This window comes from Schistocerca americana, chromosome 3, assembly GCF_021461395.2.
Source record: "Schistocerca americana isolate TAMUIC-IGC-003095 chromosome 3, iqSchAmer2.1, whole genome shotgun sequence".
Taxonomy (NCBI): domain Eukaryota; kingdom Metazoa; phylum Arthropoda; class Insecta; order Orthoptera; family Acrididae; genus Schistocerca; species Schistocerca americana.
The window spans coordinates 770,262,301-770,277,105 of NC_060121.1; the positions used below are offsets into that span (position 1 = coordinate 770,262,301).

The 14,805-nt window shown below is 42.7% G+C and overlaps 1 protein-coding gene across 1 annotated transcript in view; it reads left to right on the top strand.

Moving 5' to 3' along the window:
• The first annotated feature begins 1,065 nt into the window (after positions 1–1,065).
• The window catches only part of LOC124607279 (UDP-glycosyltransferase UGT5-like), a 35,210-nt gene continuing 21,470 nt past the window's right edge, over positions 1,066–14,805 (top strand). Inside the window, exons 1-2 of the mRNA XM_047139558.1 lie at positions 1,066–1,198; positions 9,242–9,445. Of these exons, the coding sequence (XP_046995514.1) occupies positions 9,263–9,445 (183 nt within the window). The 5' untranslated portion in view covers positions 1,066–1,198; positions 9,242–9,262. The remainder of the gene's footprint in view (positions 1,199–9,241; positions 9,446–14,805) is intronic.

The following is a 14,805-nucleotide window of genomic DNA, read 5'->3' on the forward strand; positions in this document are numbered from 1 at the left end:
CACAGTATCTTCTTCCTGTCGGTTAAATTTCGCGTCTGTAGCGCGTCATCTTCGGGTGTAGCAATTTTAATGGCCAGTAGTGTATTAAATGGCGGTACACCTTGTTGACATTCCGATTGACACACCGGCCCAGTTCTAACCTTCTCTATTCTGAGAACTTTTCTAAAAATATAAATGTGTACAATAAAATTATTCCGCAGTTCAACAGGGCCTGAATATGTGGCAACAACATGAACTTTGGTATTCAAAGAGGCTCTTCTACGCATGTACTCTGGAAAGATGCTCTCTGTGACAAATATTACGAACAAAACCGCCACCTCTCATAATGCAGAAACAGACCGCAGTACGCCTAAGAATGTCTTTATCTTACTGAAAACCCCATCGTGATCTCTTTCTGTCAGTTTGCGAACTGTTCCGCTGTATCTCGGGACAAAAACATATTTTAATCGATCTTCACACATGTCTTGACTGACGAAAGCACGACCTCTGTAAACCAGGAGTCAGCAGTCTGTAGCGAAGGCTCCTGATTACCAAAAGCAGAAGTGTAACGAGAGAGTTGTGGAGTTAAGCTTTTACGAAAACAGTAACGTTACCAGCCAATGAAAGCTTCACCACAGCTTTACACTTAACGGCACACTGTAAGCAAACTACTAGATCACTTTCTTAGCTGTCACTGTTTTAACAACAGCAAACGGCAAATTTTAAAATAATCTTAATTTCTCATTTCAGTTATAACATCCAGCGTTGTAGTAATTACGTCGTTAACTCTGAGTTAAAACTTCCGGGATGAGAGTCCGTGGTCTAAACATGGGTCATGTAACCCTACACTGAAAGCTGTAAATATTCGCCGTGTCATGGTGACGATTCCCAAACCAGGCGAAGATAAATGTCTGAGCGTAAACTAGCGTGAGCTGACAATTCCACCAGCCAGTGATAGCAAGGTGCTTCTTCCCGATGATACAGCGATTTTGACGCCGCCGAGTACGTCATCTGGCAAAGACATTCGGTGCGAGATAAATGGCTGAACGTGTGCACGCAGCAGCCAGTTGCTCCAGAGGCTGTTTCGACGCCCATATTGGCACCATCGGTGCAAGTGCAACATCGTTCTCTTCAGCTCCTGAAATCGCCTTCATATAAGTAGCTGCAGTGCTCTTTATTTCATCAGACCGCGCGCTGCTTGTTTCCATGCGTTTATTCCGTAAGTTATCAGAGATTTGATCGTTGCTTTGAGCTCCTCTGTGCTGCGTGCTTCCAGAGACTACAGAAACATCACCCGGTTCACTAAATTTCTCAGACTCTATATCAATGTGTAGACGAGGCAGATTTGACACAGTTTCATTGAAAACGAGGTTCTCAGGAGTGTATTCATGCCACCCACCTCTCCATCCATACAGTCGCCCAGTGCTCACCTACGAAAGAAGTACTGAGCATTTCTAGACTGAAGGAAATTTCTGGAGATTTACCATTGCTCAGATGACACTATAAGATCACAAATTTTTTCAATACGAGGAGAAGCGCTGTCGATGTGCTGCGTTACTCTCATTAGTTTGCCTCATTGTTGTTTGTTATTTGTTCACCCTCTGATTTGTTATTAATTCTTGTCGACGCTAAAAAATATTTGCTCTCTTACTTACGCTTAGGCCATTACGTCATCATTTCTAATAATAGTTTATTTTGTGTCGTGACATACGTATCTAATAGCTCTTTCCTCCGCTCCTCTTCCTTGCTTATTTACACAATAAAGAACTGCATACTACGTGTCAAAGTGACGGTTCAGGTCGGACATGGATGTGTGTGATATCCTTAGGTTAGTTAGGTTTAAGTAGTTCTAAGATCTAGGGGAATGATGACCTCAGAAGTTAAGTCCCATAGTGCTTACAGCCATTTTAACCATTTTTTTGACGGTTCAGGAACGCCACCTTTTACCTTTTCTATTCCAGTCACGGATACTTCGCGGATCGATGATTGATTGCACACACCGAGTGAGGTGGCGCAGTGGCTAGCACACTGGACTCGCATTCGGGAGGGCGACGGTTCAATCCCACGTTCGGCTATCCTGACTTAGGTTTTCCGTGATTTTCCTAATTCGCTCCAGGCAAATACCGGGATGGTTCCTTTTAAAGGGCACGGCCGACTTCCTTCCCCGTCCCTCCCTAATCCGATGAGAAATATGACCTCGCTGTCTGGTCTCCTCCCCCAAACAACCCAACCCAACCCATTGATTGCACAGTTCCGAACATACCCTTATCTCCTGAGTTAATGATTAGTCACCGCGCGATATGTACATTTAACATTATGAAATTTGGTGGCGGAAATCACTACCACACATTAGGGCCTATACAACACTAACGCAAATGAAACATAACGTATCGCTTTTATTTCATGTCTGGGACTGCCTAGAGTGGAAATTTTATGTGACATATTATGGGAAAACGGCTCTGTCCTTTCTCGTCGTGTATTAGATGAAGTAACCAATACTGTGCCATTATTGAGAGATATAATTCATACTACCGAAACAGGGAAACATTTCCTGGGGGCTCACTAACCATAGCTAACACTTGGTTCAAGAATCATCATAGAAGGTTGTACACATGGAAGAAGCCTGGAGATACTAGAAGGTTTCAGGTAGATTATATATTGGTAAGACAGAGATTTGGGAACCAGGTTTTAAATTGTAAGACATTTCCAGGGGCAGATGTGGACTCTGACCACAATCTATTGGTTATGAACTGTAGATTAAAACTGAAGAAACTGCAAAAAGGTGGGAATTTAAGGAGATGGGATCTGCATAAACTGACAGAACCAGAGGTTGTAGAGAGTTTCAGGGAGAGCATTAGGGAACGATTGCCAATAAAAATGGGGGAAAGAAATAAAGAAGAAGAATAATGGGTAGCTTTGAGAGATGAAATACTGAAGGCAGCAAGTCATCAAGTAGGTAAAAAGACGAGGGCTACTAGAAATCCTTGGGTAACAGAAGAGATATTGAATTTAATTGATGAAAGGAGAAAATACAAAAATGCTGTAAATGAAGCAGGCAAGAAGCAATACAAACGTCTCAAAAATGAGATCGACAGGAAGTGCAAAATGGCTAAGCAGGGATGGCTAGAGGACAAATGTAAGGATGTAGAGGTATATATCACTAGCGGTAAGATAGATACTGCCCACAGGAAAATTAAAGAGACCTTTGGAGAAACGAGAACCACTAATATGAATATCAAGAGCTCAGATGGAAACCTATTTCTAAGCAAAGAAGGGAAAGCCGAAAGGTGGAAGGAGTATACAGAGGGTCTAAACAAGGGCGATGTTCTTGAGGACAATATTATGCAAAGGGAAGAGAATGTAGATGAAGATGATACAGGAGATACTGCGTGAAGAGTTTGACAGAGCACTGAAAGACCTAAGTCGAAACAAGGCTCCGGGGATAGACAACATTCCATTAGAACTACTGACAGCCTTGGGAGAGCCAGCCCTGACAAAACTACCAATTGGTGATCGAGATATATGAGACAGGTGAAACACCTTCAGACTTCAAGAAGAATATAATAATTCCAATCCCAAAGAAAGCTAATGTTGACAGATGTGAAAATTACCGAACGATCAGTTTAATAAGCCACGGCTGGAAAATACTAACACGAATTCTTTACAGACGAATGGAAAAACTGGTAGAAGCCGACCTCGGGGAAGATCAGTTTGGATTCCGTAGAAATGGTGGAACTTGTGAGGCAATATTGATCCTACGACTTATCTTAGAAAATAGATTAAGGAGAGGCCAACCTACGTTTGTAGCATTTGTAGACTTAGAGAAAGTTTTTGCAATGTTGACTGGAAGACTCTCTTTCAAATTCTTAAGGTGGCAGGGGTAAATTACAGGGAGCGAAAGGCTATTTACAATTTCTATAGAAACCAGATGGCAGTTATAAGAGTCAAGGGGCATGAAGGGGAAGCAGTGGTTGGGAAGGGAGTGAGACAGGGTTGTAGCTTATCCCCGATGTTACACAATCTGTATATTGAGCAATCAGTAAAGGAAACAAAAGAAAAATTCAGAGTAGGAATTAAAATCCATGGAGAAAAAATAAAAACTTTGAGGTTCGCCGATGACATTGTAATTCTGTCAGAGACAGCAAAGGACCTGGAAGAGCATTTGAACAGAATTGACAGTGTCTTGAATGGAGGATATAAGATGAACATCAACAAAAGCAAAACGATGATAATGGAATGTAGTCGAATTAAATCGGGTGATGCTGAGGGAATTAGATTAGGAAATGAGACGCTTAAATTAGTAAAGGATTGCTATTTGGGGAGCAAAATAACTGATGATGGTCGAAGTAGAGGGGATATAAAATGTAGACTGGCAATGGCAAGGAAAGCATCTCTGAAGAAGAGAAATTTGTTAACATCGAGTATAGATTTAAGTGTCAGGAAGTCGTTTCAGAAAGTATTTGTATGGAGTGTAGCCATGTATGGAAGTGAAACATGGACGATAAATAGTTAGGACAAGAAGAGAATAGAAGCTTTCGAAATGCGGTGCTACAGAAGAACGCTGAAGATTAGATGGGTAGATCACATAACTAATGAGGAGGTATTGAATAGAATTGGTGAGAGAGAAATTTGTGGCACAACTTGACTAGAAGAAGGGATCGCTTGGTAGGACATATTCTGAGGCATCAAGGGATCACCAGTTTACTATTGGAGGGCAGCGTGGAGGATAAAAATCGTAGAGGGAGATCAAGAGATGAGCACACTAAACAGATTCAGAAGGATGGAGGTTGCAGTAGGTACTGGGAGATGAAGAAGCTAGCACAGGATACAGTAGCATGGAGAGCTGCATCAAACCAGTCTCTGGACTGAAGACCAGAACAACAATAACATTTCTGTGTGATATGTATTCACCTGCGAAGTTAATTTAACCTTAGTAACACACTAAAGATGACAGTTTGTTAGATATAAGTAACAACGATCAATTCCAGTGTCTAACAATACAAAAACTGATGAAAACATATAAACTCATTAGCTTCAACTTTTGTTGTAAGTCCACCAGAGTGGGGTGCCTCTGCCTTCTGCAATAACAATAATAATTCACTAATAAGGGCCGTGCGGGGTAGCCGTGCGGTCTAGGGCGTTTTGTCACGGTTCGCGCGACTCCCCCGTCGGTGGTTCGAGTCATCCCTCGGGCATGGGTGTGTGTGTTGTCCTGAGCGTAAGTTAGTTTAAGTTAGAATAAGTATTGCGTAAGCCTAGGGATCGATGACCTCAGCAGTTTGGTCCCATAGTCCTTACCACAAATTTCCAAATTTCACTAACAATAAATGAGTTTTTCCACAGTCTGGTAGAGATGGCAATTGTCACCAGCTGCCTGTTCAGCCTACTGACCATCAGTGGTAACGCGTTCGAGGCTTTCCTACAGTTTCGTTCTTGGCAGTTACAGCTCGCTCAAAGAAAGATAAAAAAGAAAAACTAGACGAAAATTTGTTGTTATCCAGTGAAATTTGGCCTAACTTTCACCACATTCTTCGCACTGGGAGACGGGAGCTGGAGCACACGGCGAGCGCGATGCTGCAATCGTAACAGACTTTCTCATTGCTGAAATGTTGATTAAGGCTGAAGGCTTGTGACGTGAAAATAAGAGCAGTTGTAGCTTAAACACTAAACGACCATTTTAGATTCTGAAAACTAATACAGTACTTGACTTACAACCTACATGTGAATTATTCTGAGTATTATCGTTGTTTAAGGGAACTCAGATGGATTTAGACACAATTTTAGAGCCATACCAGGAAATCGACGGTCGACAACAGAATTGCCAACATTTCCCATCACGTTGCCATGTCTCAGCTGCACTAACAGCAGGAAGGATACATTTCTACAGTCGACATGTTTCGTGAGTGTATGCAAACGTCTAGCAGCGCAACTTGAAAGATCTCATGCATAAGATTCTCGCTCCGACGTTAATGGCAGTTGACAAATCAATGGTAAATGGCTGTTTTACCGTACAATATAATGCTATGGAAAGTACGTTCTATAGGCAGTAATAAAAACAGATTACTTTCATTTATGAACGTGCAGCATATAGCAATATACGCAGTGAGACGCGCTTAGCTCTACTGACTTACATCGCCATATCCAGCTCGAACATTGTGCGCGGTGACAGCGAAGACTGGTATGGAGGAAAAGCGCTTCTAATTAAACATGAGATCCTAAATAAAATTTTTAAATCAGGCATGCAGAATTTCAATACGCAGGTGTCTCCATTCTCTCAGATACTGGAAACTTTGACATAATTTCTGTATTCAGGGCACCACATAATGATATAACTAAAGTCCATCTGGGTACTCTCGTAAGTTCCGGTACTAACTCAAAATTAATAACGCAGGACTTCAATGCACATCATCTTGCGTCGGACTAACGTCGAGAAGACAGATTTGGCAGATTAATCGCAGAGATCACTGATGAAAGTAACTCGATGATACTCAACAACGGGAGACCAACACTAAATAATAGTCCAAAGCAAGGGAGTAGTGCAGCCGAACTGTGTCTTGTATCTTCATCCATCTTCGAACCATCCTCCGATGTTTAACAGAAAGTCCTGATAGGTTGCTTACATACGAGTATAACGTGTAGGAGGAGTGTCTTTATCACAGTCATATTCAGTACCCTTATCAAACCCTCCACAATTACGATACTGATTACTTCCATGTTTAAGTCTCAAATAGTTCAGGCTTGGTAAGACGGATGGTATGAATGGCTTCACCTGGCGCCTTACTCCATGAATAGAAACGTAGCCTGATTTTTTCTTTCTTTTTCCTTTTTTGGAGGGGGGGGGGGGAGGACTTCACTGTTAGCAAACGTACTGGGATAGGCTTTTTGATGTCCTACTGTAATGGGTCTGGTGCAGCGTTTACTACAGGTACGCTGCACTGGTTATGTCCAAACTTTCTTCTACAGACACAGTAAAGTCCCCATCTTGGGTGATACCTCGTCACGCCGTCATGAAAGACCGAACATAAGCCTGTATGTTATTACTCTGAAAAACTGAACTAAAGCGTTTGCCCCTTAAGCAGGGAAACTTTCTGCTTTTAGTCTACTGTAGTTTTTGATGTATTTGGTTCAACTGGCTCTGAGCACTATGGGACTTAACATCTGAGGTCATCAGTCCCCTAGAACTTAGAACTACTTAAACCTAACTAAACTAAGGACATCACACACATCCATGCCCGAGGCAGGATTCGAACCTGCGACCGTAGCGGTCGCACGGCTCCAGACTGAAGCGCCTAGAACCGCTCGGCCACTCCGGCCGCCCCATGGAGACGATTAGTCATTAATTTTGCAGAGAGGAGTTTAGATTTTACGTCTTCCGCACACATGAAGTAAACAAGGAAACCGAACTGTTGTCGCTAGCATAGTACTGCTGTTTCACGTCTGCCAAGGCGTGAGGCGAACTTAGCCTTAGAAGACGTGTTGGCAAACTCCCAGTGATACGTCAGGCAAATCGCTATACCAGCTTAACATGACTGGCGGTGATAGATGACGACTACGCAGCAGAACCGGTCGTCCCTCAAGTACGCCTTACACGCCACACATAATTACAAGAAAACTGCCTGTGTTCCTATAACTTCGACAGTACGGCCAACCTTGTAGTGTTCCAGCCCACTTCTGCGTTAGGATGGCGCGCAACACGTTTCCAGCGGCAATATATTGGTCAATACTGCCTCTTCTACGGAATGTCTCCAGGGCTCTGAGCTTCTACTTGTGAAGCACGTGAGATGTGTCGTACACGCAGAGGCCGTCCGAGACGTGCAGGCACTGAAATCACACATTAATGCTGGCTCTTAACCATTCGTCCTGCTCTAGGCTGACATGCGCCGTGTTGCCCACAGAAGTGTACTGCACATTGTAACATCGTCTCTACCTTGGGACGCGTGTATTTGTGAACTTGTATTCGATACCTTCCCTTTGTTCCTCATAGCTACGGCAATCTTCTCTGTGGTTTGGATCCACTGCTCGAACAGATATATTTTATTTTTAACTGGGGCAGCCATAGTTATAACAGTTATGCGTGACTGACTGACAGTTCACACCGTACAACAAATTTAAAAAAAAATGAGAGTTAAAACTTTCAGAATATAACACAATGAAAAGTCGCTCTAGGTGAATTTATTTAAGTCGCTTAGAGATCCATACAATCTGTTCCGCAACTCTTCTGGTGCATATGTCCACAGGAATTTTTTTAGATTAATGCTTTGATAACTTAAGGTATCTAAGATATCTTACAGTACTGAATGCACAGACTTAACCAAGGGAAAAAATGTTCCGCATCTAGTTTTCCATGGTTAAGTATGTTCATTCAGTACTTAAAGATCTCTAAGATAACTTCAATTCCCCATCATCAAGGCATCAATTAAAAAAAATTTTTGTACAGATATACACCAGAAGATGCAACTTAGAAGTTGCGAAACCGGTTGTATGGGTCTTTAAGCGACAAGTACACATACATCAAACTATTGGACTTTCCATTCAGTTTTTATTTTAATTGTGCTAACACCTGTTTTTTCAACATCTGTTGCCCTGTGTGAATTGTCAGTCAAACATTGTTCAAAATCACTGTCCGTATGAGCACTGACGATGTCATACTTTCTTAGATTGCACCGTAAGTCAGTGACTACCTATTCTAAACACACTGGATTTCTGGCAGTCGAGATGATTTCAATCCTTGACCACTGTGTCACTAAGTCTGATCCCACCCATCACGTGTTATAAGAGCATCACTACATTGAGTATCACTACATCGCTTGCGAGCTTGGTAGCGGGTTCATTTCACATCTGAGTGCTCGCGTGCTTCTCTGAACAAAAAAAAATGGTTCAAATGTCTCTGAGAACTATGGGACTTAACTTCTGAGGTCATGAGTCCCCTAGAACTTAGAACTACTTAAACCTAACTAACCTAAGGACATCACACACATCCATGCCCGAGGCAGGATTCGCACCTGCGACCGTAGCGGTCGCGCGGTTCCAGACTGTAGCGCCTAGAACAGCTCGGCCACGCCGGCTGGCCCTTCTCTGAACCTATGTGTCAAATAATGTAAATAATTTTACAGTTTTCTGAAGGTGCATATCCTTAAGCTAAATTACAATACGCCTTCTGTCGATATCATCACTTTTTACCTCTCCTGTGATCATTAATACAGTATTTTGTTGTCGTATGCATCTATGTAGCATTACACTGGAACTGTGCTGGTGTTTGCAGGTATAAGTTGACATACCCACAATGACGAACTTCGCAACTCTGTTCGTGCTGTTGACTATGGCAGCCCGAATGGCAAACTCGGCCAGGATTCTGGGCATCATCCCCACGCCCTCCATCAGCCACCAGCTCCCATTCCGACTGGTAGCTCTCGAGCTCGTCAAGAGAGGCCACCAGGTCACACTAATGACTACTGATCCTCTAAGGGTAAGTACCTCGTTGACTAATCGGAAGAAAAGCGTAGCTTAAGAAAACCACAAGATTTAGAGTAGCTTCTTGTTTTTGGCATGGAATTATGACATTTTGCTAGTTACCTCAATTAATGCCATAATATGTTCATCAAAATTTATGTTATTAACAAGACTTTTCCAAATTGGCTTTAGTGCAGGTAGCTTCCTCAGTGTAAATGCTATTACCAATGAATTATGTAAAAAACTGAAAAACACGAATTTTAGTCCCCGCCGACTTGATATGCAACTATGCCCACTGACTGCTACTTCATCTTCCTCGTAGGGCCTTATTGGAAGACTGTGGAGACTTCTCGTAGAACATCACTGCCTTAGCTGTTAGTCTCATTTTATTTTTTATTTATTTTCCATGTCCCTTCGGACCCAGGAAAGTTGGTCCGAACCTCTCAGTCGTAGTTTACAGAATGGTGATTAGCAAAGTTATAGACAAAAGAAACCGAACAATTTATAAACCCCGAGTAAGAAACGTATTACATATAAAAGTTCTCAACTCCAGTACACAACAGGAGTAGTAGGACACGAGGCAGCCTTTCAACTTAGATTTGGACTTGGGGTCACTTAAGTTTTTCAGATTCACAGGAAACCTACTGAAAATGGAAACTGCTGTATAGTGTACATCTCTCTGTAGAATCCTTACCGAAGAGTTACCAATTGCAAATCGTTCTTCCATTTAGTGCTACAGAATGAATGTTGCGGTTTCTCCTGAATGAGTAATATTTATCAATATGTCAACACTGCCTTTTCAAAATGAGTCCGTTACTTTTCTTTAAAGAAGTTCCACAGCTGGCTTCCCGACTCTGATATGGTCCCACTTACTGTCTTCCCACCGAGGACAAACAGCCGATATTTGCTGGGATCGAAATCAGGCCCTCACATATGTAAGCGAACATCACTTAACATTGTACACGGCCAGGGAAAAAAAATTGGTACACCCTTTTAGAGGTTTCCAATTCACTCGAGATTTATTGTCGCAGTAGTGCATATGGAATACGTGATATGATTACATTTACAAATCAATAGCACTACCGTTTCTGAGGTTTATCGACCCATACTGAAACACCAATACTAGTATGTGGTGTAACTTCCATGGGCGGTAATGCAGGCGCTGACTTCGGCATCCAGTCGATTGTACAGAAGGAGAATGCTGTTCTGGGATACGTTGTGCCACTCCTGGCCGACCTGTTCAAATAGTTCTGTAAGAGTTGTTGGTGGACGAGCCGCACGAGTCACTTCTCGTCCTATCATACCCCAAGCGTGCTCGATTGCAGAAGATCCGAGGCTGTACTGGCCAGGGAAGTTCTGCACGTCTTGAAGAGCACGTTGGGTTACACGAACAGTTTGAGGGTAAGCTTTATCCTGTTGGAACCACATATCACGTTCCTGTTGCAAGAACGGAACGTACCGAGCACTGGTTAGCGTCTCTTCCAGAAACACAGCGAACGAGAGTCGTAGGTTATCGCACGCCAGGCCATAAGGTCTCGGAATGGGGTCAGTGTGTCTCGGACGAATGCACTCTACGAGACAGTGTCCACCAAATCTACGTCGTACGCGAAAATGATCATCAGTTGCGTGCAGGCACAAACTGCTTTCATCGCTGAGGTCCACGGCACGCCATTCCATCTTCCAAGTAACCCTCTGACGGCACCATTCGCGCAGTGCAAGTCGATGCTGTGGCGTGAGTATAAGAGGGGCTACAGGTGTGCGTGCCCACGGTCCAACAGTTAGTGCTGACACTTTTAGACTGACAAGCCCTGTTACTTGTGCCGTGTTACCTATACGAGCTGCCACTGCTGCCTTTACGATACGACGATCCTGGCTCGCGTCTGTGCTGCGTGGACGTCCAGAACTCGTCTACGGATGTGGAAATGCTCACGTGACCACCGATGCCAACATTGCTGCACGCAGCTTGTGTGGTAATTCTCCGACAGGCCCATCCCGCCACGCAGAGGGCCACAATTTGACCACTTCCAAACTCACTCAGTTGCCTGTAGGAAGCATGAATGCGACCTTGCAACATGGTTGCCTGCTTGTTTCACAATTGCACCACACTGAGCCTTATGGCCGTGAGCAATCCCTATTAAAGGCTAGACACTAATGGAGTTCTGGTAGCTATGCCACTACAGTATATGTTGGCGGACGACGTTGAAACCGTTATTACTACGTCTACCATCTCCCAGGTGGCATATACCGTCGTCGGATCAAAAACGACGTCGTTTTTCGAGGTATACTAATTTTTTTCCGGCAGTGTGCATTAAAACCACCTGAAATAAAACTTGCCGTTTAAGGACAATGCTGCTACCTCCTGAGTTACTAAAATATTGAGAAGGAAATTAAAGTTCAGGAAGAAGAAATAAATATTTTGAGGTTTGTTGGTGAGTAATCCTGTCAGAGATAGCAAGTACAGTTGAACACTTTGGACAGTGTCTTGAAAGGAGGATATAAAATGAACATTAGCAAAAGCAAAAGCAAGGTAATGGAATGTAGTCTAACTAAATCAGGCGACGTTGAGGAAATTATGTTAGGAAATGAGTCAATAAAGGTAGTAGATGATTTTTGCTATATGATCAGTAAAGTAACCGATGATGGCCAAAGTAGAGAGGACATAAAATGTAGACTGGAAATGGCAAGAAATGTGTTTCTGAGGAAGAGAGGTTCGTTGACGTCTATTGAAGTGTGAGGAAGTCTTTTCTGAAAGGATTTGTCTCAAGTGTAGTCTCCTACGGAAGTGAAACATGGACGATAAGCAGTTTCAACAAGCAGAGAATAGAAGCTTTTGAAATTGGTGCTACAGAATAATGCTGACGATTAGATGGGTAGATTACGTAACTAATGAGAAGGTACTGGATATAACTGGGAAGAAAAGAAATTTATAGCATAGCTTTAATAATAGAAGGAATCGCTTGATACCAAACATTCTGAAACATCGAGATGTAGTCAGTTTAGTGTCGGTGTTGGTGGTAAAAATTGTAGAGGGAGACCAAGATTCGAGTACAATAAACGGATTCAAATATATGTGGGTTGCAGTAGTTATTTGGAGATAAGGAAGCTTGCACAGGATGGACTGAAGAACAGAACCACTTAAGGGGCTATCAACGATCCAGCCTGCCGTGAAAACATTTAGATAACTAACATACATAAACATCCATTTAATTTTATACTTATTTAGCTTAATTTACCTGAGAATAGTTAAATGAACATTTAAATTAGAAGCATTTCTAATTTTGACTCACGGTCTAGGCTCTCAGTGCTAACAGTAACAATCCTTTGTTATAACGACTGTACTTGGCTGAATGATGTTTGTGTGAAGAATCTTGTATTCTATAGGTAAACAGGTAGCTGACCGAATGGGACAGGAATCGGTTGAAGTGATGTACATGTACAGACAAACAAATGATTACAATTTCAGAACAATTGGATGATTTGTTCAAGAGAAATAGCTTCGCAATGTAAGTCAATAATGCATTGGACCACCTCTGGCCATCAAGCAACCAGTTTTTCGGCTTGGAGTTGTCGGATGTCCTCCTTAGGGATACCGTGCCAAATTTGTCCAATTGGCGCGCTGGATCGTCAAACTCCCGATATGTTTGGAGGGCCATGGCCATAATGCTTCAAACGTTTCAATTGGCGATAGATCCCATGATCTTGCTGGCCAAGGCAGAGTTTGCTAAGTACGAAGACATACAGTGGAAACCATCGCAGTGTGCGGCTTTATCTACTGAAATGTTAGCCCAGGATGGCTTGCCGTAAGGAGCAACAAAATCAGGAGTACCATATCCTCGACGTACCACTGTGGTGTAGAGGTGCCGGGGATGACAACCAAAGGGGTCCTGCTGGGACCCTCTGCCAGGCACTTAAATGTGATTTGCAGAGTATCCACGTAGATGTAGGAAAGAAAATGACAACCCAGCCCATCACTCTTGTTTGTCGCGGCGTATGGAAGATGAGAGACAGGCTGGTATCCGACCGCGGTCTGGCGCTTCTCCAGACACGCCATCGCCGTTAAACGGGGCTCAGTTCGAAGCGGGACTCGTCACTGAAGACAATTCTACTCCTTTCAATGAGATTCCAGACCAGAGCAGACGCAGATAGAGTACCTAAATTTTAGTGCTTGTAGGTACTTAGGAAGCTTTTGTTAAAGTTAATCGCTGTACACTCTAAGATATTCTGAAGGTAGCATGGATAAACTATGGGGAGCGAAACATTATCTACTACTTGCTACAGGAATCAGCTTGTAATGTTTAAAGTTATGAAAGGAAAGCAGTAGTCGGGAAGAGAGGTGAGACAGGGTTGTAATCTATTCCTGATGTTATTCAATCTGTACATTCATCAGGCTGATAAAGAAACCAAGAAGAAATTTCTAAACGGGATTAAGGTTTAGTGACAGGGAATAAGAACTTTTAGCTTCGTTGATGACGCTGTAATTGGTTGGTTGGTTGGTTGGTTTGGGGAAGGAGACCAGACAGCGTGGTCATCGGTCTCGTCGGATTAGGGAAGGATTGGGAAGGAAGTCGGCCGTGCCCTTTCAGAGGAACCATCCCGGCATTTGCCTGGAGTGATTTAGGGAAATCACGGAAAACCTAAATCAGGATGGCCGGACGCGGGATTGAACCGTCGTCCTCCCGAATGCGAGTCCACTGTCTAACCACTGCGCCACCACGCTCGGTGACGCTGTAATTCCATCAGAGACAGCGAAGGACTTGGAAGGTCAGTTTAATGGCATGGATATTGTCTTGAAAACATTATAACGCACACATCAATGAAAGAAAAATAGGGATCGTCAAATGCACTCTAATTAAATCAGATGATGGTGAAGGAGTAAGAAAAGATAATGAAACACTGAATGTAATAGTCCAGTTTTGCTACGTGAGGAGAAAAATAACTGACTGAGGGAGCAATAACGAGGATGTCAAATTCATACTTCAACTAGGGAAAAAAAATTTTCTAATTAAGATAAATGTTAATATCGAATGTAAATTTAAGTGAATGTTCTGGTAGTAATTGCTTGGACTGTAGCCTATTGCGTAAGTGAAAAGTGGAAAATAAGCACTCTGATAGAATGCTGAAGATTAGATGCGTAGATCGGATAACTAAGTAAGAGTTACTGAATATAGTCGAGGAGAAAAGAAATTGACGGTACAACACAGGAAACAGCATGCGATGTCAAGAAATTGGTAAATTTGTAGTGGAGAGAAATGTTGGGGTAAAAACTGAAGCAGGAGACCAAAACATCGATACTGTAAATAGGTCAAAAGGATATAGACTGCAATAGTTTAAGAGACTTCCTCAGGTTAGAGTTGAGGAAATAGTTGTACCAAATCA